The 23,910-nt window shown below is 40.5% G+C and overlaps 1 protein-coding gene across 1 annotated transcript; it reads right to left on the reverse strand.

The window, feature by feature from the left end:
- Positions 1-1,940: 1,940 nt before the first annotated feature.
- On the reverse strand, positions 1,941-23,590 carry si:dkey-183c6.7 (urea transporter 1). Its single transcript, XM_034136742.1, has 9 exons — positions 23,440-23,590; positions 19,592-19,742; positions 18,973-19,162; positions 17,279-17,407; positions 16,370-16,559; positions 12,506-12,653; positions 5,346-5,480; positions 3,835-3,884; positions 1,941-2,863 (listed from the first exon to the last, which is right to left on the reverse strand). The coding sequence occupies exons 2-9, from the start codon at positions 19,716-19,718 to the stop codon at positions 2,681-2,683; spliced, it is 1,152 nt and encodes a 383-aa protein (XP_033992633.1). The 5' UTR covers positions 19,719-19,742; positions 23,440-23,590; the 3' UTR covers positions 1,941-2,680.
- Between the last annotated feature and the right edge of the window lie 320 nt (positions 23,591-23,910).

The raw sequence follows: 23,910 nt of genomic DNA on the forward strand, positions 1-23,910 counted from the left end.
TTTGAGAGTGAGACCAAAGAGAAGGGAGTTGCAGTAGTCAATGCGGGAAGTGACCAGGGTGTGAACAAGAATGGCGGTGCTCTTAGGGTTAAGGGACGAGCGGAGGCGGTTGATGTTGTGTAGATGGAAATAGGCAGACCGAGTGATATGACTGATATGAGATTTGAATGAAAGTGTGCTGTCGAGGATGACACCCAGACTCTTAACCTGAGGGGAGGGGGAGACTGAAGAGTTGTCTATTGTAATTGAGAAACTGTCGGGTTTGGTTAGGGTGGATTTTGTGCCAATGAGGAGAACCTCGGTTTTATTGTCGTCAAGTTTGAGAAAGTTAGAGGAAAACCAGGATTTGATGTCCTGTAAGCAGTCAGACAGGGAGGATGGAGGGAGGATGGTGGTTGGTTTGGAGGACAAGTAGAGCTGGGTGTCATCCGCGTAGCAATGAAAGTGGATGTTGTGTTTACGGAAGATATGGCCAAGAGGAAGTAAATAGATGATAAAAAGAAGAGGCCCCAGGACAGAGCCCTGGGGAACACCGGTCGTGACTGGAAGTGGCTGTGATTTGAAGGTTTTGAGTTGGATGAACTGAGTGCGGCCAGAGAGATATGATTTAAACCAGAGGAGGGGTGTGTCAGTGATTCCGATGGAGGTCAGTCTGTCAATGAGGATGCTGTGGGAAATGGTGTCAAAAGCTGCACTAAGATCAAGGAGGATGAGGATTGTTAATAGTCCGGAGTCAGCTGCCATAAGGAGGTCGTCTTCTTTGTTGCATTGGTGTTTTTTCCACATAAGGTCTAAAAGCCTATGCACACCAGTAGTTGGTCACACCAGTAACTGTTTGTAACTCCCAGCAAGAAAGGTAATGGTATTTATTAACATTTTAACTGCTTCTTCTAGATAATTTTGACTTATCCCCTCTTGTAAAACCAAAGTTAAGCTGCCACAGTGGATCTGGTGCTCCGCTCCCTTTGTTCATAAGAGATGGCGTTTTTCTTTTAAAGTCAGGATGTTGTTTCCTAGCTGCTGTCCTGTTGGTTAAATAGAGTCTGCTAACAGACTGACCCAGGCACAGCGTCACTGTTTACACTCGACTAGTATAGATGAATGTTTACATGCATGAAAAAACTCAACATTGTGTGGCTGTAACGTAAGATTACATGTATACTGACATCAACAATAACAGGCTTTAACATGGCGCCATTAATGAAGATTTTTATTGAGCTTTTACAGCCAAAAAGCAAATGCATGCAAGCTCACATTCATCAGAAAAACAACAACAAAAGTTCAGATTGTGAATAAAACACACACACACACACACATAAACCCTGAAGTTAATTGTATATATCATATACTTCCCTAACTTCAGAATGCATCACCAGTGAGTGTGTCTGGTGCATAATTGTGTACTTTGTGCATGGTGAGTGTGTGTTTGTGATAGACTGCCTTTATTCTGACCCATAATGAACACAAGCATACACACACAAACACACAGTGTCATATTAAAGAAGCACAAAAGCACTCACAATCAAACCTTCAACTGAAAGTACATACAACTACGAATGTTCATTTTTTGTAAAGCAGCTTCAAGGACACAAGTACTATTTGTGCACGTATTTATATTTCTACTTTTTTTTTTTTAAATTAATATCATGCTTGATCAATCACAGACTGAGAGGCACTTTTGTATGTTTCGTCTCATTACATCACCATTGTCTGTGAGGTAGATCATGATCAAATAATGAAGACCCAATAATGATGTAGATAAAGAAATCCTGAAAAGCACTGAGACAGAAATGCATGATTCAAAGAACATTCTTCGAAAACGTTATTGTGGAAGTATGTCACTTCACTTGTGAATCTTTGTTGTTTACATTAGGCTGGTGTGGATGCTTTGTGTGTTGATGGGGACTTGTGTGTGTTTGGGAATGTAGATGTTTTGGGGAAATAATCATCTACACAGGCAAAATGAAGTACTGTGAAAAGTCTCACAATTAACACCTTCACTTTTTCATTTAAGAAGATTTCAATGCATTAATAACATTACAAATAATAACTATAATGATAATAATATTGGCTTCTTCTTGGCCTAAACAGCTCACCACTCTTTCTGTTTCATAACAACATCACGTGTACTTGTCTCACCGTCTGCCTGCATTCAGATACATGTTTACGTCTATTTCTACATTGAGTCCCAGTGGAGTTCTATGTATGTCTATGCAGCGTAATGAAGGGGTGAAAAAACAATTACTGTTGAATTCAGTCTATGTTTTTATTAACGCATTGATTTTATTGAACCGACTTGTTAATTTCATGCCTATTAAAAGATGTATTTCCCTTCAAATTGGCTGTTTCTTTGGCTTTGTATGCAATGTGGTGAGTTAAAACTGGCATAATGGAATAACAAAAGTAGCAAAACTTGGAAAGAATTGTTATATATATATTTTATAAAAATAGTTTAACTTCAATACAGAGGTTTATCTAACATTTTCAGAATCTAGTTGCTGAACAAACACTGCCACTTTGTGGACAAAATGTGAAGTTACTATGATGAATGGCAATGTTTTCTAAGAACATATATCTGTATAAATATATATATTTGTAACATTTATAATAAAAATGCATATTTTTTGGTCCAACCCGTCCAAAAATCCATCCATCGTGTACTTAGTACTGATACAATACGTTACACATCAGTGCTCTCCCCTTCTGTGGTTTTCCCAGCTTTCCATTGTTTGCGGGAGCGCAGGTTGTGTTCAGGGGACATCACCTGACCCATGGGGATGCGGTACGTTGATAAACTGCCGGTGAGCAGCAACATCAGTGTGGCTATCATAGTAGCTGCCCAACTGCATGCTGGGAGACCAACCTAGGGGATGAGAGAGGGAAAGTATTTGTAATTAATATAAGAGACTGAGAACATGCTCATTTAAGAGTTATAGCAAGAGATTCGGACTTGAGTCAGACTTCCACCTTTTCACTTGAAAATTCTAAAACTATAATCAAGGAATTTCATATTTTAATATCAAAGAGGGAAACGCAGAACAAATACATTCAGGTACATGGTTTTAAAATTACACTGCTATAAATTATTTGGTGTACTTCAATTACCATTATATTATGTAAAACCACTGTTTGATTTATTCATCTTAATTAATCATTTGAGTGTTGAAGCATTGGGTTAGAAACTCTACTTTTCTTGACATGCAGATATTCTGTTCTAACCCTTAAAGGTGGGGTAGGTAAGTTTGAGAAACAGGCTCAAGATACACTTTTTGTTATATTCCATGGAATGCTCTTAACATCCCGATAGCAATTAATGTCTTAAGTGCTTTGACAACAAATCCATAACAAAATGTCATCTGTGGAAGCCGTAATACGGTAAAAAGCACGACCAATCATTTTAGCCGGCCCGGCTAAAATAACTGGATGGCCTACCTGCCTGTCAGCCTTCCATCTGTACACAAACTTATCTCGTGCCCTCATTGGTCATGTGCGCGTTCGTGTGTGTTGGAGGAGGGGCTCTGTAAGGAAGTGGCAGATTTTTTCCGGTTGTGTATCTTCTAATTAGTTACCTACCCCACCTTTAAGTAATGCAGCAATACATTATATTACAAATTGCCTTTTAGCCAAGAAAGAAAAAGCACTTAATGCTGTTTTCATCCTCCTTTTGTATATGTTCCCACCAATTGAAAGCCTGATATTGTTCTGCAACCATGCTATAGCTCAATGTGAGGCTACAAATAAGTTCTCCTAGGCTTTAAAAAAAAAGAATGAAATATCGAAGGCCTCTCAGTGTCAGTGCTTTATGCACACGTGGCTGGAACTGAGTGTACTCACCGTTCCCAAAAGATTACTCAGAGCGATGTCAGCATATGCAGAGAGGAAAGCTGCGTGCAGAGGAGAAGAAATTAGGCTAAATATATCTGCACAGTCTCACTCTTTGGCTCGCTGACGTCTGCTGCAGCAGGTACAGAGGTTGGCCCTGACGATTCAGACTGAAAGCTCCAATTAAGAGCAATTTACCTAATGTGAGCAGATCACCTCCCTGCCAAAACGATCAGCACTAATGTCCACGGTGCTACAGCTGCAATTTCAGATGAGCTGTAAATGTGTTTGTCTGTATTCATGAATTCAGAGGGATACAGGAAAGCCCGGTCTAAATAGCCCAATTAAATCAGGCTTTGTAGTGACACAATGATTAACCAGTTCCAACCATTTGAGACAGACACAATTACCAAAGGACTTTAAGGCATAGCATGACAGTGAAGAGGAAATATGTATGGAAACAAAGTCCCTTTATGGTACAATGGGCAGGCTGGAAATCATGTGATCATTTTTAGTTTAAGAACATGCTTTGACTTTCTGTAGTTATTAATGGCTAGAACCCTTTACTTTCTTTAGAAGGCATGACTCAGCATCTTATTGATAAGCAGCAGAGCATTGAGGTCATGATTTACTGAGAGGAGTCACAATGCCATAAGTGATGACTGAAGATGAATGTTTACATTAAGTACCATTATTAATTCTCGAAAGATGTGAAATATACATACAGCTCTGAAAAAAATTAAGAGACCCCTCTTTGGTAGCTATTTCCTTGCAGTGTTTGTTGAATTCCCACACCGAAAAATGTTGTCATTAGTTTATAGAACAAAATGTATTTTATTTTTATTTTACTCAAACCCGTACCTATAAATAGTAAAAACCAGAGGAACTGATAATGCTGCAGTGGTCTCTTAATTTATAAATTCGTCAAAATTACTTGTTGAAAACATTTAAATGAATTAGATTAAAAAAATAGTGTTACTTTGAGCAATCCTGTCCTATTGTTGTGTATTTAATATGCAGTGTATTTAATATGCAGTGTATTGCATTTGTGTTTTCTCAGCACCATGGACAGAGACTAATCAGATTAAATCATCATGTTGGTGTCTGTCGCCCCCCTGTGGCAGAATACTGTTATGACAAGACAATTAAAGCAAAAAGATAAAGTCATACATATTGTTTAAATATTCCTGAAACCACAAGCAAGGTTTGACGCATCTGAAGTAGCTATTATTAGAAAATATATCTAGTGTATATATGTATATCTACTAGTTTTCCTGTAAAAAACAGTTTTTCAAAAAAAGCTGTTGCCTATGCTACACAATGACACGTTGGACAAAAGATAGCAACAGTGTGTGTTGTGTGTGTGTGTGTGTGTGTGTGTGTGTGTGTGTGTGTGTGTGTGTGTGTGTGTGTGTGTGTGTGTGTGTGGTGTGTGTGTGTGTGTGTGTGTGTGTGTGTGTGTGTGTGTGTGTGTATGTATGTGTGTGTGTGTGTGTGTGTGTGTGTGTGTGCTTATGTGTCACCGCTGGCAATGGCATAGAGATGCGTCCTCCAGTTGAAGGTGAAGAAGAGTCCTCCAACAGCCATGCAGCCCAGAGCTCCATTAAAGCCCGACAGACCCGAGTAGAGAGACTCATGACGCACGGCCATGGATAACCCTGTCACACACAACACACACAGTGAGAATTAAACCTCTACATATATAATCACAAAAACAGTGAGTCACTTATCTGTTGAATCTGCTGGCCTAGAATCATCCACTTGGTGGTGCTCGACACACACAGTTGTATGGTTGCCCTTCATTTTTATATTTAATTTGCGTGTAACCTAATAAGGAAATGTTGAGGTTCCCCTTCCATTACCTCATAACTACAAATAAGGAATATGAATATCTGGTCCTACACGGACAAATCTCTGCTTACGTATTTTGATTAAAAGCTTGCTAATAGATATTAGTTTGAAGTCTTGTGTAATCGTGTTTCCAGGATATGATGCACCACTATGGGAGGAGCTGAAATATGATTTGTCTGGTTCGTCTCTTGTATTTCTATTTTTATTCCATTTTGGAAAAGGCTGTGTTAAGCCAGAAGTCATGTGATGATGGTGAGTCAGCTGGGCAGGGGAAGTCCTAACGAGCCCTACTGTCTCCTCTGTAGGGAGCCTGAGTTGACCTACAGGAAACAATCTAAGTCTGGAACTGTAGACGACTCGAGAGAAAGACAAAGCTTTGGTGGAGATCACACAGAATAACAAAACATATATGGAGACCTTTAAGCTGCATATTTATTTTCACATTTCCTTAATTTTAGTAAACTACTTACTACGTATTTTTCATTTATTCTACATAGTACAAACCTTAAAAAGTGGAGTGCATTTAACGTCCGAGTGGACTGGTCTCCGACTTGCCAGACAAGACACATAAACAAAAGCAAACTACAAACCCATCCTCACTTATACTAACTCCTATCTCAGAGTAGACTAGGTCAGAATAAGGTCCCCCATGTCTTTACCAAATTCCTGCTCCCAACTCAATTTCAGATGGGCTGTTGGGTTAGGGTTGAGGGAATCAATAAAGCCAGACATATGAGGCGGAAGACCAGCAGGTGACCAAGAGGAGGAACATTGTTAGCAACTAGATCATTACATGAAGTGGTAGTAAGCACCCTGAAGTATCTGAAACCTTCAGAGACAACACTCGTTGGAAGAGACCGTGATATCACGTTTGTGTAAATTTAACTTGAACCTGGAGAAATTGCTAAATAAAGTAAAATAGTCTTGTGACAAGTGGGAGGGAACATTTTAAAAAGCCTTTAAAATGACATATAAAGTATTGATGCTCTTTTTATGTATTACATGTTTCAGTCCTGATTCATTCATCCAGTCTGGCGAGTACTGCTGCAGAATATTGATGTGTTTGGTGGGTGAGCAGCAGGTCAATGTCTCATGTTCGTACAAAACAAACACTGCGCTGTGAAGCTGAAGATATATGCACTGTCTGCACAGGGAGGCGTGCTGGACCAAATAAATCTCAGTTAGCCCCAAAGCATTGACCTTTTCTCTGCTGGCCTTCAGCAGCAGCAGCAGCGCTGTCTCTAAACCCACACGAGGGGCCATAACGATGTCATCAGAACGAGTGAGGCCACTGAGATCAGCTGCAAAGGCCAGGAAGCAGCATAATGCAGCAATAGATAGATTCGCCCTCTCTGGTTAATGTTTGGAAGATTGTCTCACCTGACAACACCCAGCGTCGCAGAGGCCATATGTCCTGAACCCCCACCAGAAAGAAATAAACTGCTTACCCAAATGTTTAACAATATGAACAGTACTCACGTTGTCGGGGTATGAACCCTACAGCAGGAATGTTTTTTGTTTTTTTACAAATATGAGTAATAAAAACATGTTTGCTAAGCTGAATGTGCTCCTCGGAAATAGTACATAATGATCCTTGCTCAGTAGCCTGGTTGCACTTACAAAACTTACATTTGTCATTAGCGCGTATGCTAATTCTAACATTTTGGTTGAGTAAGCCCTTCCAAACTCATTTAAAACGCTTGAATGCATAGCGGTTTAAACTATAATGCATTAACATTAGTGCCTAACATAAGATACAATGACTTAAATGAACAAATGTAAGTTATCATAAATGTAGTTAGCCATTGCTGCTGTATTAATACTGCGGGGTTTGCCAAAGATTTCTTCTGCAGAAGCAGGCCATTTTGAAATGTCTTCTGCAGAGAAATGGCCCTGTGGCTGTGCTCTGATTGGTTTCCTTATTACACCAGGCATTGTGTGCAGCAGATTAGCATTCTGGTCCTGAAGCAGACTGACCACACCCGTCCTGCCTCCTCACTCTGGGTTAATGTGCCATCCTCTTCCTCTTCCTCTTCCCCCTCTCAGCTATCCTCTTTGCTGCAGTCTGCCTTTAAACGTTCCCTCTGCACTCATCCCGTCTTTTCCTCATTCCACACTTCATTATCTTCCTGTCTATCTTCCTGTTCATTATAACCATCCCCTCTTTATTTATCATGCCCTCTCTTCCTTCCTTGCTTCCTTCATCCCACCGTCTCACTCTGCTCCTCACATAAAGGGTGTCGTCAAAGACTAATGGCTACGTGGGAGGGAGGGCTCAGAGGATAATACATTTGGTTGCAGTTGTTTTAATATGTGTGTGTGTTAATGTATGTGTGTGTGGGTGAGTCCCACTGTGAAATTGCCTATGGTAATAATATGTGTCAGAGAGCTCTTATCATATCAAACCCAATATCCCTCTCCTCTTTTCCAGATGCTTCCTGCATCCTACCACAGAGACTAGCTGCAGACTGGAGGACAGGGCGAAAGGTTGGAATGAACAACTGAAATGAAATGCATGTGAGGCCGTGTGGTTTTCCAGTGTTCGTGTTTAATGGCTAACTTTGCATCTGGGACTTCAGTCTTTATTCAGCTGGTGAATCAATCATTCTGTCCTCTGAGGCCTTGGAGGGGGGAAACGGTTTGTGGAGGCAGCTGAATGGATTGCTCTGGATGTGGGCTCATTTTTCAGCACTGGCCAGATCTCAGATGTTGTTATTGGCCTTTTTCTACATGGCAGTTTCTTTGTCTCCTTTATGTTTGTCCTTTTTTATATTTCTTTCTCCTAGACATGACATCCTACTCTATCAAATGTCTATTTGACTGTACAGGGTTGAGTTGATGTTGAGATGACTAACAGTCTATATAGAGGCTTTATGAGGCTGTATTAAAGCAAGGTGGTGCCTAAGCTAAATGCTAATATCAGCATGCTTACAGTACATGGTCACAATCACAATGACAACATCTTGATAAATTGGTTAAGGTTTGCCATGGTAACTGACTTATATTAGCATTCTTACATTTGCCATTGAGTACTAAGCATAGAGTAGATCTGAGGCACTCCGTCTACATCTAGAAATACAAAATGTGATATATAGACCCGATGATGGCAATAGATAGATCGTTTGGGAGAATTGCAAGTTATTTAACCAAAAGTACAGCTTAATTCACTACGTTTGCAGATATTTAAACATAAATCACAATCAATCTTTGAATTTTCAAGTTTTCCAAGGATTGATATTATGAAGCACAACAGACAAATCCTACTTGTTGTGCCTTCAAGGCCTGTTATGTATAATTAAGATGATATGGTTTGTTGTATTACAACTTTGCCGTGTAATACAGGTCATAAATAAACATCAATGTGCACGTAGAGATTCCTTTTTGCATAACAAAATCATCATCGCAAGAATAAATCAAACCAGAGAGGCAGATGTGAGCATCTCACTGGAAAAGTTCCCTTTATGTCACACATCTGACTCCATAGCCTCACTCTCTCTTCTCTCCTCTATTTGATCCCACTATAAAGCATTTCTATAATTATTCTCCAATAAATTGAGAGGTGGAGGCTGTGGCCTACATACAGCCCCTGTTCTCCTCCTCTGGAAACCCCTTGTGGTTATAGTTTACACTACACTGCTGTGAATGACAGCTCTAAACATGGCCTATCTATAATAATGTATCCCTCTGTTATTCTCACAGTTGAAGTATAGGCCGCATTAAGAGGTGATGAGGCCGATTACTCACAGAGAGCCATGGTGATTATCGTCAGGGGGCCACACATCTCTAAAACATCCTCCGTCTGTCTGCCTTAGGTCGCTCACCACAGCTTTATCCTTCAAAGAAATGATTCATCTGACGAGAACAGCACCAAAGGTGGAGATGAATGAGACGCTGACGAAAGCAATGATACTTGGAATGCTATTCTAAAAGTGCAGAGCAGCAATAAAGACACTAATGCTAAATAATCAATAATACAAATAATTGTTAGTCGCAGACCTGGTATAGAATATTGTAAGCCTTATTCTTCCGACATATAAAGAGCTAAATCAACACAGGCAACCAGAACAATGGAGCCAGACTTCATTTCATATGCCCTGTGTTCTTCGGTATTCGATGAAAAGCAAACAGCAGCATGAATTACCCCGAATTACAAGTGTCCAAATGAAAAACATTAAACTATGGTGGAGCTTTTCAAGATCAATAAAGGCTCTAAAAGACTTAATTTGGGCTAAAATGGCTCACTGGAGAAAACATGAAAAAACATGATTGGAAAATAAAGAGAAGTATAGAGAATATACAAATGGCAGCAGTAAACACCATGTTTGCTACGTTGCTCGTTTCATGTTGCCGACACATTCTCATTACAGTCCCATCTCTCTGATCACATCTCCGCTGTTGTTGTTATTGCAGCAGCAGTGTGCATGTGCAAGCTCACCCCCACTCCGCCTTTTACAGTATGACTCATAGCTACAACCACACACATAGACACACACACAACAAAGTGTTTTAGGACACTGTGTTGTACTCTAAGCAGCAGACGGAAGCAGGGGGCTGAAGTCTTCAAAGTCTTTCTCTCTGAATAGAGTCACAGTGATGTACATGTGAGGAGCACACAGCCACAGACTGGTGTGTTTGCCTATCAGTGCCCGGCTAATTGCTTTGTCTCTTTTCAATGTGCCCACAGGCTGCTGTCTGTCCTAAAGCCTTACTGCCAGAGGGGTTTCATAAATCCTTACCTGGATTTAAGCTTGTTGAAACACACAGTAATTCAACATTTGCCATGCAGGCACCTGAGCCTGCAATCTACTTGAGGTCCTGACTGATTGTTTAATAAATGCTAAGTACACACTGCTACCAAAAACATGAGTTAATGATATTGCTTTGTGCTTTGGGCAAAGGTATGGCTTAAGCAACCTCACTAGCAGAATTAGGTGTCAGCAACCAAGTACAGGTAGGCTTTATATATTATATTTATAGTTATATTACTTACGTTTTGTTTACTATTAGTTAAATATACCATAGAAAATGGTGAGAGTGCAATGACAAATCATTAAGTAATTGTGTTTAACTTTCAAACTAAGTTTGGATTGTAATTGTTGGGTTGTTCAGCCATTATGATATGATATTGCCCTAATGTTTTGAGCCTTCATGTTCCACAGCCTGGTGCTCTAGTTGTCTTTGTGTGAGATCAAACTGCCTCTGTTAAAGGTGTACTCTTCTCAGCCAAAGTCAGCTGTGTGCTTTTTCAAAGTTGGGGAACTCACAAGGGACAGATTAAAGGACACAATGAGGGCGCCCTGAGGTTTAGGGGTTGAACTGCCGACAAACCGAAACGTCAACACTGTGTGAGTCCGTTCGCAACTCTCTCCATTAGGGATGCTCCGATCGATCGGCCGCCGATCGTTATCGGCCAATATTCACTCTTAATAGTGTGATCGGTGCTCTCTAGAAAGGCTGATCAGGAGAGCCGATCATATGACGCAAAATACATGAGACTTTTCTCTGTCAAAGCTCGCCGAATGGCTTCACCAGTCTGGCAGTTTTTTAAGGTCTCCGAAAAAGACAATAAAATAGCGGTATGCAACGTGTGTGAAGCAGAAAGGGAGAGAGATCAGGATCACCTGCAGCTCTACCGGATCACGGAGCAAAACACACACTAAGAGTTAGACCTAACGCACTTAGCTAGTTTATCCTACCCCTGGAACTAGCTGAACTAGTTATACATATGTTTATTCTTCACTGTCGGGTCACTCATTACTGGATCAGCGAGCTGCATGAGACGATACTGACGGGCTGTCGGGAGAGAGACAGAGGGGGAGAGAGGGAGAGAGGAAAAGAGAGCGCTTCCTCTCATTTCCTCTTATTATCCAAAGTTAATGTAAACTTGAATAATGTTCTTCATTTGAATGTAATAATTATGTTGGTTGTTGTTTGTGGAAGCGCGTTATGTATTGAAAAATGAATCTGAACTTTTCAATCTGTTACGATTATAAACTGAAGCAATATAAAAATGAGCCCCATTAACTGACTTTTAAACATCACTTTAAATGGAAGATCCCCATAGCCCCCACCCACCCTATGATCGGATCGGCGATCCGCCGATTCTGATTCCGGTGATCGGCCCCAAAAACCCTGATCGGAGCATCCCTACTCTCCATGTTGTTTTCTGTCTGCACTCTGCAGTCGAAGGCACATATATTCCCAAAATGTTGTTATATCAATATTATATTATCAAAAACCAAGGTGATCATCAGTACGGCGACACTCCTACTTAAACAGAGCAGGCTCTAAACTCTGGTTCCTACCTTTATATGATATAACACATCCTTCCTGCGTGCATACACAAACAACTTAAGGCTTTTTGTTATAAATGTTGTCTTTGTGCCCAAGCTGACATAACTGATTGTATCATCAGGGGTTCTTTTCTCACAATAATCTCCTCCAGAGCCACAAAGGACATTATTACACAACTGTTTTCACAGAGTAACTCCCTATGACTAGTACAATGACATTTATGTGTGAAATGTTGGAGCTTTCCCTGTTAGCAATGAACCAAGGATGAGTGTGATACAAGAGATAATGGCACTGAAAAGGCCCATACTGAGACCTTGACAAGTAAAAACGATATAAGATAAAAGTACCAACGATAGTAGGAATGCAGGGTTAAACCAGAAGAAAGAATTGAAGCTTTTCCGCTTGTAATGCCAAAGGAGTTGGCTGGTACACATTATCATGCACAGTATGACCTATAAAACAATAATATACTGTTCCCATGTTGCTAATGCTCTCACTACTCCCACACACACATGCAAACACACAGATGGAGACTCACCAGCCAACGTTCCTACTGCTGATCCCAGCAGAGCGTGGGCGGCCAGCAGGGGGGAGTAGAGCAGGGCGGCCCCCAGGATGAGGAGCGAGGGCCCCAGAGCCCCACAGGCAAAGATCTGACCCACACCCAGAGGGATGCCACGCAGTACCTGCACCAGGGACACAAGTCAAAAGGAGATTTTGAGATGAGTTGAAGCATATTGGAAATCATTTGTAAACTTTTTATTTACAAGTATTAAATCGCAAGAGCACACTTATGAAAACATAATTATAAAATATGAGCAGCTCTTTTCCAGTCAAAACAAGCCTCTCTTTTCTTCACCCAGGAAACACACACACACTGCATTCCCAACAGTCAGTAAGATGTGAAGAGTTTCCATGGCGACAGGATGGGTGCACCTGCCAGTCGCTGATATTTACAAGTCATAAATGCAGTTTAATTATATCTCTTCGACACAATTCTTTGTGCATACCCTCTGTGTGTACACCCGTGTGTGTAGGTCAGTGTGTGTTTGTGTGGGGAAGGATTAAATACGCTGTTGTGGTACTGCAGCCAGAGCCTCAGCAGAGAGAGCTGGAGACATTAAATATAAATAGGATCGACGTCATCCACATCCCCAGAGAGACAGAGGAAGGAGGAGAGGAGCAGAGAAGGAAGGAGGAAACAGAGACGGGTGGAAGTAAAGGAGGGAAAGCAATAGAAAATAAAACAGGAAATAAAAGACTGTAACAAAAAAAGGACTTTATATGCTGTCCTTGAAAATATGGTTACACAAACACTAGTTCTTTATTGTAAAGTGAATTGAGGATCAAAGAAGGATTCCAAAAAACAAAGGCTATTGAAAGAGATGATGAAAGATGTAGCAAGGGATGAGATTTGAAATGCAGAGCAGGGACATGGATAGAGACTGATGGGGAGATGGGGAGGAGAGAGGCGGAGAGATAAAAAGAAGATTTTGAGATTTCAGATCTCCCAAGAAGCAAACCAAAGGGAATTTATGAGATGAAAATGGAGCATTTAAAAAGAGGAGAGACAGACGAATGAGTGAAGAAGAGAAAACGAGGGAGAAACTGTTATATAGGAGGAAACAGAGAGAGAAGAAATCTCTCCTGGCCTGAAAAATTGTGAAAAGTAATCATCTAGTGTCAGGGACATACTGTGCCAGGGGGCGCGGTGCTTGTTAATAGAACTTTGTGTAAATCTTGACTCCAGGAACCGTAACAGCACCGAGGGGATTTTGTCAGCATATCTAATCTAGTTGAGACAACTTCACAGGCAGTTCGCTGATCCTTGTGTGCAAAAATACACATCCTATCCTTCAGCTCTCCTGGCAATTACCGTGCCTCGATTCAGAAACACACAAACAACCACCACACCTCCTTACATGTCCAGTTAGGTATTCCATCCATTATTTCCATCTACAATATTGTGTAGGGGATCTATTATATATTTGGTATTTTCTGAACGATCGATTCATTCTTAAAGATTGGTGTTGCTTCCAATGGATACTTATCCAACATCTAAGTTAAGGTTGTGTCAAGCACTATTGTGTCATTTGGAAACAAATCACACAAAATACCAGTATTAGATATATATAACTCGTTATTCTCTAAGTCACTGAGAAGAATTCAAAGATGTTAAAAGTCAAATGTCTCTTGTTGTGCTAGTTTAGCATTAACAAATGATACATTTTCTCCCAAGTTTGCCTTTGTGTGATTACAGTATTGCAATCAGTTCACTTATACAAACACTTTCATGCTATCATTTCCCACACCAAGCACAGGGTACTGAGTCGAAAATCGAGTTTGAATCATATTGTATGAGATACAGAAGGAATCACACCCATAACCTTATCCTTTACACATTTCTATATATGTTTGAGAAAGAACAAAATGGGTTGCATCTGCATTTGGTTTTGTTGTCCACATAAAATACTATTGAACTGTAAGTAGTCATACACAATACATACACACAAATGCAATCCTTATGTACACTCGATACATTTGTAAGAAGATGGAGCTTTTCCGATTCCTATCACATAATCAGGTGTGCCTGTTTCCAAACAGAAGCATGAAGATTGCATTTCAGTTGCTCCTGGAGCATTGAGATGCCAGCTGGCTCACAGAGATCTAAAGCAGCAGCTGCTTAGAGTCTCGGTTTGTTACCAAAGTCTCTTGAGAAGCAGTTCAAGGCGACTGCATTTCATTGCACTTCGGTGGTCTAAGCAAACTGTTTCTTTGCTTTAAGTTTACAGGGTATTTATTCAAAGTGACTTTCAGTGGCATAGGTTTAGCCAGTAGGTTTTTTTCTCCTTGCTACACAATCTCAGTCCACAGAAACCGGAAAGAATGACTTCCTGAAACAGCCTAACCTTTAATCATCATGAATTGCTCATTAAAACAGTTTGGGCTTATTACAATTTCCGAACAGGAACTTCATCAGTAACTGTTGCTAAGTAACTGGTGAGTCATTGCTGGCTGATCCTTTGCATATGGTGCTCCTAACTTGTTCACTGCAACATACAGTAGCAGCACACAAAGAGGATAACTGGCCGAAAATTAGCTTTGTGGTTTTACAATCATCCATATTTACATGTCACTGCTATCAGTTCCCTTTAAAACTTCTAATCTCAGTTTTTTATGAACTTTGTTTATTGATTTTTAAACACAAATTGAGAAGAATGAAAAATTGGTTGTGGTTGACTGTCACATTACAGTAGTGCAAAACAAAACATAACACACAACACATTACAACTACAACAACACAAACTGTTGGCTTGGTTATATAACACACCACATCTAACACATAATAACCTCAGATATATTTGACTTCCTGGAGGAGCCTTTCAATGCGTAACCGACTTTTTACAGCTGTAAATTATTGAACAATTCTTAAGACTGAGGGAAAGTGGTGATGGTGATTTCCATCTGTTTAGTATTATAAGTGTTGCCAATAATGTTACAAAGGTTATCAGATTCGCTCTGAGCCTATAGGCAAAGGCAGCTGAGGGTTGCCAGCAGTAATGGCATTAGGCTCGATACCTGTGACAGATTATTGAACACTGCAGCCCAGTAGTTGGGCAGAGATGTGCAAGCCACAAATTATAATATAAAAAAGATTTAGGAGAAATATTTATTTCACAATACAAATGGGAGAGACTTGCAATTTTATACTCCTGTATTTCTTGGGGGAAATTTCAAAACATAAGAAAAAAATGATCTCATGGGTTACATAAAATTATAATGTTGGTGTGCTTGATTGTGGGCCTCTGCACAGAGTGACTTCAGTATCAACAGGACCCCCACAGAGGACAGCTGGACAACTCTGAGGCTCTGGAGGCGGGCCTTGTTGAAAATCACTGTTCAAAGCTCTGCAAACTACCACTTGTCACAGTGACAACTTTGCACGATGGTAATTTCCTTTAGTTTCTTCTCATGTATTTATCGAATGTGGTCAGGCTTTCTTAGGGGCTCCCCAGACGCTTCAGTTCTGCTGGGATGGTATACTTTTGTTGTTGTGAAGGTCAATGATCTGGCTGACTGTGAAGTTGCAAGCTTGGTTACATATGTGTGTATACCGTGTTCCTACATTTCACTGAAATTACGGAACAACAGCACTGGTGATTTCAAGTCAGATGTCTGGGTTCCATTTTTCAGTGTTTTTGTTAAACCCCCTAAAAAAACGTGTGTTTTTAAGGCTTGACATTGTACTACAAAACTAATCCTTCTTTTTGCCATTGATAAAGTTAACCCAGCACAAAGAAAACAAATCTAGATTGTAGACTTTGCTTTTAAACAGCAACCTCTATTCTTCTGTGTAAGAAGCCTTTAAACAACTATTTAATCAAACATCGGATCGCCTCACCTCCACTGCCATGAGCTCAGTGGCGTTGATCTCCATCGGCCCTGCAGGTGTAGCCAGGTGGTGCGGGAAGTAGGGGTTGTATGGGCCGGTACAAAGGAGGTAGAGAACGATGACGATGTTGAAGGGAAACACCGCGACAGGCAAGTCCCAGCGGTCCAACAGCGGGGCGAGACCGCTGAACAGAAACACACTGGAGATGGGGACGGGGGGTGAGAGGGTGGAGGTCAGTTTTAATGAAATGACCTCGTTTGGGTGATTTTTGTAGACTTGTATGGTGTTCATATTGACAATAAATACAGAGGCCTGCCAACATAGATTCCCTGTTGGTGTCCATTTCTCACATACTGTTTCTTACTGTGTCTCACAACTGCTCTGGCAGAACAAATCGGCAAAATCTTCATAAATAAGATTAATATATAATTAAATATGAGGACTACATTTAAATAAAAACACCCTACCTACAGTACCACTAATAATTATGTATATGTCATTTGTCTTCCCCATATTGTCTCAAAAATAATGAAAAGGAAAATATCCCTTATATTTTAGGACATTTTATTACAAATTATTTTTCTGATCCTTCACAGCATTAGATATTTAGTTTACTGGCATATGTGAAAGAAAATAATAACAAATCATGCCACTTCTTTCTTTCACAAGAAGTGATATGTGGAGCTAAGATGTTCTGATCGCTTGTCTTTTAATCTTGGTCTGCACTCAGTGTAAAAAAAAAATCTTGGTCTGCACTCAGTGTAAATACTTTAAAGAGGCGCTTCAGAGAGCTGCTCTAAGTGAACACTTCTGGAGATTTTTTTATGCTCAAGCTCATGTGGCATACTCTATACCCAGATTGTCCTCTGGTGATGGTCACTTGCTTAAAACAATTTCCGTTGAGAGTGTGTGTCTCACCATGTAGCTGAGCCCAGGCAGGCGGGCAGCAGCAGCCACCAGTACCAGTCTCCAGCCGAGCTGAACACCCCCATCAGCATGGACACCAGCATGCCGTTAAACCCATGGAGACCTCCTGACACCTCAGCACTACACACACACACACACACACACACACACACACACACACACACACACACACACACACACACACACACACACACACACACACACACACACACACACACACACACACACACACACACACACACACACACACCACACACACACACACACACACACACACACACACACACACACACACACACACACACACACACACACACACACACACACACACACACACGGAGGAATCACTTACCAATTATTAGTTAGTTACTTTATAAAAACGGATTGTTTAAACATGCTCAACTGTAAGTTAATGTCACTTTAGGTAATAAATATGTAACTGTTACTTAAATACAATTAATAATCTTTAGTAATAATTAGTAGTGCTATAATTGGTTGGCACACATAACATTTTATATACTATATTGAATATGTGTTAATGATTACCAAGTCCTTTGTAAATCATCTTCAACATTACATAGAATGATGCAGGAGATATAAGTTGTCAATGGTTAATTCGTTTTTGACCGTCCCTAAACATTATGAAGAGTTTGAGGAATGATTATCCTTGTTAGATGGTTAATTAATAACTTGAAAAGCATCCAAAAAAAATATTTATATACTGTAGTAAGTTTCTTAATTGTTAATAATCTTATTCGGTCCATCTAACTGTAGGTTGAAAGATGTTTTACAATTATTTGCTTATCATTATTTAAAGCTACGATGGTAATGCAGAGACACCAACCGATTCTGTGTAAACATACACGTAAATGTAAATAAATACACACGTCCTTCTCATACATCCTGCTAGCTGCGGGCACAGAGCACATGATAGAACTTCAGAAATATCTGAGGCACTAACTGACAGTCACGATGCAGCTCGCGAGACAAAGATAAGGAGTGCACAATAGAAAAGGGACCAATCATTTAGGGAGGGCTTAGCCTTCTCTAGCCTTATCTAGCCATTCATTACCCCGCCGCCCCTGATAGTGTGCAAAAATGTATGGTTGAAATAATGAATTATAGCATTGCTAACAACATTTATTAATTATACTTATAATAAACTGATTGTTTTCATGATTAAAACCCACATTAACGTTTTTATGGTCCCCATGAGAAAAAAATAATAAGTTGTAATGAGCTGAGGCCCCAGGAGGAAACTGAATAAATTCAACATGTCAAACTTTAAAACATTAGGAGCCCCAGCTTAACTGAGATACTTTAAAAACCTTATATAATGTGGTATATTGGCATATTATATTGTTCGCGGCTTATTGTACATATTAGGACATTTATTAAATAAGAACAGGCAGGCAGTAAGTGCGGGGGAACAGAGGGCTCTCAGTCATGCAGCTGTTATTCTCATGAATTTAAAGCAGAACTCTTTTGTCGGAAGGTCGAGCAAATTATAGGCTTGTGTTACAGGGTCGGCTACCGGGCAACAGACAGGTTTATAATGAGGGCTTGGTTTTTTAATAGGGCCATTTTGATGTCGTGTGGCTCTAATATACACAGCTCATTACATTTGTAAACAATAATGTACACTTTTACAAGCTTCTAGGTTTTTTTCTTGTGTTTACATTTACCCGTCTTGGCCCATGATAACAGCTGTTAGCGTGGAGGTCAGTACTCCCAGAGTCCCCAGCAGGGCCTGCCAGGGGGAGGCCCAGCACAGAGCAGCCAGGATGAGAGCTCCACTCAGCGGGTTGTTGGCTAGGATCACCCTGGACACCCCTCTCAGGCCCCACACCGCTAGCTGTAGCCCAAACACTTTGTCTGTAGACACAGAAAGAAAACAGATTCACATTTTTTTCCCTCTGAGACTACATAGTACAATAACAAACAAATCCATGTTCCCCCGTTGGATTTGGTGATGGCAATACAGGGTTTAATACAAGAACCAAGATGAGAGTTTAATGATGATTATGTTTTATGTAGAGGAAGAGTGCAGCAGCGCTCACCGTGGGAGTTGTGGGATGATTACATCTGCATATTTTAATGTCAACATCAGCATTTCACAGTCGTGTATTTATGACTCTGGCAGTTAAACACATTCCTAGTGTTTGGCAACTTGCTCTTTTTAAAAAGTTATACAATTAATCAGAGTCCTATGAGAAGACTCAGACTTGATGAATTACGCAATTTTCTGAACACATTTTCTTAAAGGTCAGACCATTTTAAACCTGTGTTCAAGATGTTTCCTACCTTGCATGTACTTATTTAAGTGCTCCATATCCCCAGTAAAGAACAGCAGACCGCTCAACACACGTTGGCCAAGGCTGGCACGACTCCTGCTGGCCTCCTTCTCCTCTGCTTTGGTATCCATCCACATCCCTGCAGCTGCTGCACCACACCACTGAAAACGTTTTTAAAAATATGTTGTTGGAAGATCCCAGTTTCACTTTACTTAGTTTTGCTTGTTCTTGCTCCTCTGGTTTTTCTCCTGTTGCCGTTTCCTCCTCTTCTTTCCAAGTCATTCCTTTTACCTTCTCCTCCTCTCCCTCTCTCCTCCCCGGTGAGGCTTAAAGGGATGACTTATAAACAAGCTAGTTGGGTAACGTATTCACTCGGCTTTGCACCCATTCCACAGAAGAACAAAGTCCATGTACATCAGCACTGAAGCAAATGAAGATGAGTGAGATCCTGCTCCGTATATCCCATTTCATAATCACCTCTCTACCAGCACCACTGTGACATCCCTTGACCCACTGTTTGTCTAATTTAGCTACTCATCCACCTTTTATGGCAGCGTACGCCGAAATGTTTGTCTTTCCTTTATTTGTCAACCATTAGCACACGTTCTGTTATCTCAAGCCTTTCCAAAAGGTGCAATATGATATCTCTACTGCTTTTTGTTCTACAGAAAATGTATGCAGGGGAGGAAAGTGTAGTGGACAGCAGATCTTTCTGAGAGGACATTATGATTTGTTTCTTTTAACATGCTTGTCACACTGCTAACGCCTTTAAAATGTAAGAAGATGTTTTTATGCATGCATTCCTGCAACCTCGTGTTGTCACAAGACTTGTTGAATGACATGAATGACCGAGAAATGCTTTTGAAACACACAATTGCTGGGGGTTCATGCACCCTTGTGTGTGTATGCATGTCTATTTACAGACTCAGAGCTCAGTAAGTGAAGGCAATAACAGCAAGTCGGATACCATCACAGAGGGAACTCTTCCCCCTGTGTGAGCCGGTGCAGCGGGGAATCAAAGGCCTTGTTTTTGCAGGTGGAAATTGCTTTGCCATTCAGAACCCCTGACAGCTCATCTCTCTCTCTCGCTTCCTCCATCCATCTTTTACGTGCTTCAATAAATACATCCGCCTCCCTCTGTCTGTCTCTACTCCTTGAATCATTCCATCACTCACAGACTGTGAAGGGAAAAGATATATAGATTGACATTAACGCACGTCAGAGAGAGCTGTAATAAGTGGAAGACACGCAGCTAAATGTCGGAAGATTAAACTTTGACCTGTGCCATGTGATGGTTTCATTAGTGTGATCCATAAAGAGGCACAGCCACAAAAGAAAAAAACACACTTAGGCAAGCTATTATACTGTTTACAGTCAATGTTCATGTTCAATCTACATGTTGTGTGTCTGTTCTATTCAAGACTTATATTCCAGCAGACCGAGGGTGACTGAATGCATCATAAAGCACTCTCAGGGGACTATATAGTGATACATTGCTGTCTGCACTAATGTGTTACCAGTGTGCAGTGTATGCATACTGAACCCAGTGACATGACTTCGACACATGATCTTTGCTCTAAAGCTACATTTCAACACAGTCACTTCACTTTCTCACATTCTTCTCAGAGCACACACATATATTTGCTTTTGAAACAAACTCCACACACATTTCTTTGCATACTATAATTCCCCTACCCCTCAAAATTGTAATATTTTAGTATTTTAGAAAACTTCAGGATCTCCACAATTTGCCAGGACAGCATAAGGTTGACATGCCCTCGGGGACGACTGGAGCTTGTTAAAATGTTGGACAGCTACAACTGGATTTAATGTGAATCCAGTGGCAGGTGCCAACAAGCCACATGTGGGACATGGAGTATGTTTGTGTGGGACAATGCGGGACGTGAAGAGGTAGTGTTGATTTAATATAATGTGTCTATTGAAACTATTATCTTATAAATACTAATGATTAAAAGGCTGTGCAGTCCCGCACTCAGTGGGACACCTGGTCACCTTAGGCTGAACACAAGAGAAAGGTCAAAAGATAGTAGATCAGTGTAGTTGCGATATCATCACTCAGGTAGATGACCAATCACAAGGTGGTACAGTATGTGACCACACAATGGGTGACCATTGATCTGATCATGGGTATATAGTCCTTTGACAGGGTCATGGATCATTTATCTCTTGACCAAGCCTGAATTCATTGAAACTGTATAAAAAGCAGACTCTTCAGTTTGAGTAGTTGCTGTACAGACATTGCTTTCTATATGCTGTGTGCTTCTTTTGCAAAAGATGATCGAAGGACAACTTTTTGATCAGTTCATTGCAAGAATTTCTTCCACAAGTGCCAAAGCATAAATCTAACACCTTGCAACTTCAGAAACAGCAATATGGATCTGGAGACCTTGTACATACAGAGCATATGGTCTACCACTTAACTACTTTCACAGTTACATTCACATTGTGTGAGCCCAATCAAAGCATTTCTACAGGGAAATGTCTTATCAAAATCCACGAGAACAGGACAACACAAAAGCACGAGTAACATCCAATCAATTTGCAAGTATTATTTGATCAACCTCGGGCAGATTTATAATAACAAAACAAGATTACAATCAAACAAATGTGAGTGCTTGGATCAAATCACAGAAACTCCCCAAAGTCACTGAAAAGTGTAATTACTGAAATGGCTGAAAGAACCCAATCTCTGCAGCAAATGAAGCATGAGGCCCTGATAACGACTGAAAATTACAACCCATTTGGTCTTCAAGATGCTTTCTTCTTTTTACACTTTTCATCCTGGTACCTAGCTTTGGAGTCATCACTAAAAGGTTACTCATATTAAACATTTCCTAGTTGTGATGATTGATTTCATTGTACATTTTCCTGGCCATAAATACTTCTAGCATATTTTAAGATCGTAAAAATCATCACTTCAGTTTTTTGGCTGAGGGCAAAATGTTTGAAGTTTCTTTCTCTTGCTTAGACACACAAACACACACTTCCCTTCACTCAACTAAAATGTTAAACTCAAACAAAAGCCATATCCTAACTTTCCTTTACACACACAGACACCAGCATATTATAACACCTCCTCCTAAAGCATGAGTATAATTGCACTAGGCTCTCCTTGTTCTTCACAGTCTATTAGGGAAAGCATTGGAGAGTAAAAGACAGAGGAGGGTGGAGGAAGTAAGAGACTGATGGAGGATCATTTCTGCTGCTCCAGTGGAGAGCCCTGTGGGTGATGAGTGGAGCTACATCTTCCTTCATGACCTTCTCACATCCCTGCAAATCACTTCCTGTGTTCAGTCCTTGTTGCCACCAGTTACACTGCATCTTCTCACAATTATGCTTCTTACTCTCTCACTATACAGCCAGGTGGATTGAGTAGAAGAATCTCTTACTCAAGAAAAAGAAAGTCCAAATGTAGTCTAAAGAAATGTGGCCCAAGTAACAGTTCAAGTGTAGAAATGTACTTAATGAAAGTAAGTTAAAATGTATTTTTTTAAGGTGGAGGGCATGATGAACAATATGAGCAATATAAGTACAAATGTCCAAACAAACAATCCCATTTCCATAGACAGCACTTTGCTGCCTTAGAATAAACCTGATTATCAATTATGAATCCACAACCACCTCACTAGAATTAAGCAGTAATGGACACAACTCAGTAAATTAAACAGAGGCTAGTACCATACAAATAAAACAGGCACCCGATGTTATCATGCCACAAGCATTATTGAACCACATCATAAGTAATAGCACACTTCTTGAAACAACCGCACTGTAATTTACAGGCTCAAACAAATGTTAATGCAAAAGAGAAATGAGACACAGTGTTGTTGTACTTACCTAGCATTTTGAACGTCATTCTGTGGGTTAGCTCCAAGAAGTCCTCCTCAATTTGTTCCAGGTTCAACTTTTTACCTAGTTCATTCTCAATGCTACAGTCCACTCACTCTTGATGTGCCATAATAACCAGTTTTTCTGTCCCTCCTCAAGTTCTAAAACATGTCACAAAAGTACCGAAACTACAGAAAGGCTACTACACACCCCTCTGAAGTTTAATTTTCTGAGTGGACGAAGGAATGACGCATTTTAAAATGTTAGCATTAGCCAGACGTGCGTGCTTAGCTGCTAGCTACATGCTGCTAGCTACATGCCTACATGCTGCTAGCTACATGCCTACATGCTGCTAGCTACATGCCTACATGCTGCTAGCTACATGCCTACATGCTGCTAGCTACATGCCTACATGCTGCTAGCTACATGCCTACATGCTGCTAGCTACATGCCGCATGCTGCTAGCTACATGCCGCATGC

This window comes from Trematomus bernacchii, unplaced genomic scaffold (genome assembly GCF_902827165.1).
Source record: "Trematomus bernacchii unplaced genomic scaffold, fTreBer1.1, whole genome shotgun sequence".
Lineage (NCBI taxonomy): Eukaryota > Metazoa > Chordata > Actinopteri > Perciformes > Nototheniidae > Trematomus > Trematomus bernacchii.